The sequence below is a fragment of the Penaeus monodon genome, chromosome 31 (assembly GCF_015228065.2).
Source record: "Penaeus monodon isolate SGIC_2016 chromosome 31, NSTDA_Pmon_1, whole genome shotgun sequence".
Classification (NCBI taxonomy): domain Eukaryota; kingdom Metazoa; phylum Arthropoda; class Malacostraca; order Decapoda; family Penaeidae; genus Penaeus; species Penaeus monodon.
Window position 1 is genome coordinate 29,764,755 of NC_051416.1, and position 321 is coordinate 29,765,075.

Genomic DNA, 321 nt, shown 5'->3' on the forward strand with positions numbered 1-321 from the left:
CGTGCGTGCGAGAGGGAGGCAGGACGGGTGGCAGGGTGTAGGCAGGAGCCACATACACTCACCGCGGCCCGGGCCCTTATTGATCGTCGAACAGTTATGGCGGACGGGGGCAGAGGGGGGCCATGCGGTGCTGAGGCTCGCCAGGGATTTTCCTTCATTGCTGTTTAACCTGCCCCACCTAGTCATGCCCTGATGTCTGGAGAGGTGAGTGGCTTGCCCAGGCGTTGACGTGACGACCCATTGGTGGTGTGCCCGATCGTGTTGTGCTGTACTAAGGTCGAGATGCAGTCGACTCCAAGATGAGGCGACCGAGGCGGGGGT

General features: G+C 62.0%; 1 protein-coding gene across 1 annotated transcript in view; it reads left to right on the forward strand.

The window, feature by feature from the left end:
* Positions 1-44: 44 nt before the first annotated feature.
* Positions 45-321, forward strand: part of LOC119593157 — a gene marked incomplete in the record, with an annotated part of 106,179 nt that continues 105,902 nt past the window's right edge. Inside the window, 1 exon segment of the mRNA XM_037942122.1 lies at positions 45-204. Within this exon segment, the coding sequence (XP_037798050.1) occupies positions 193-204 (12 nt within the window).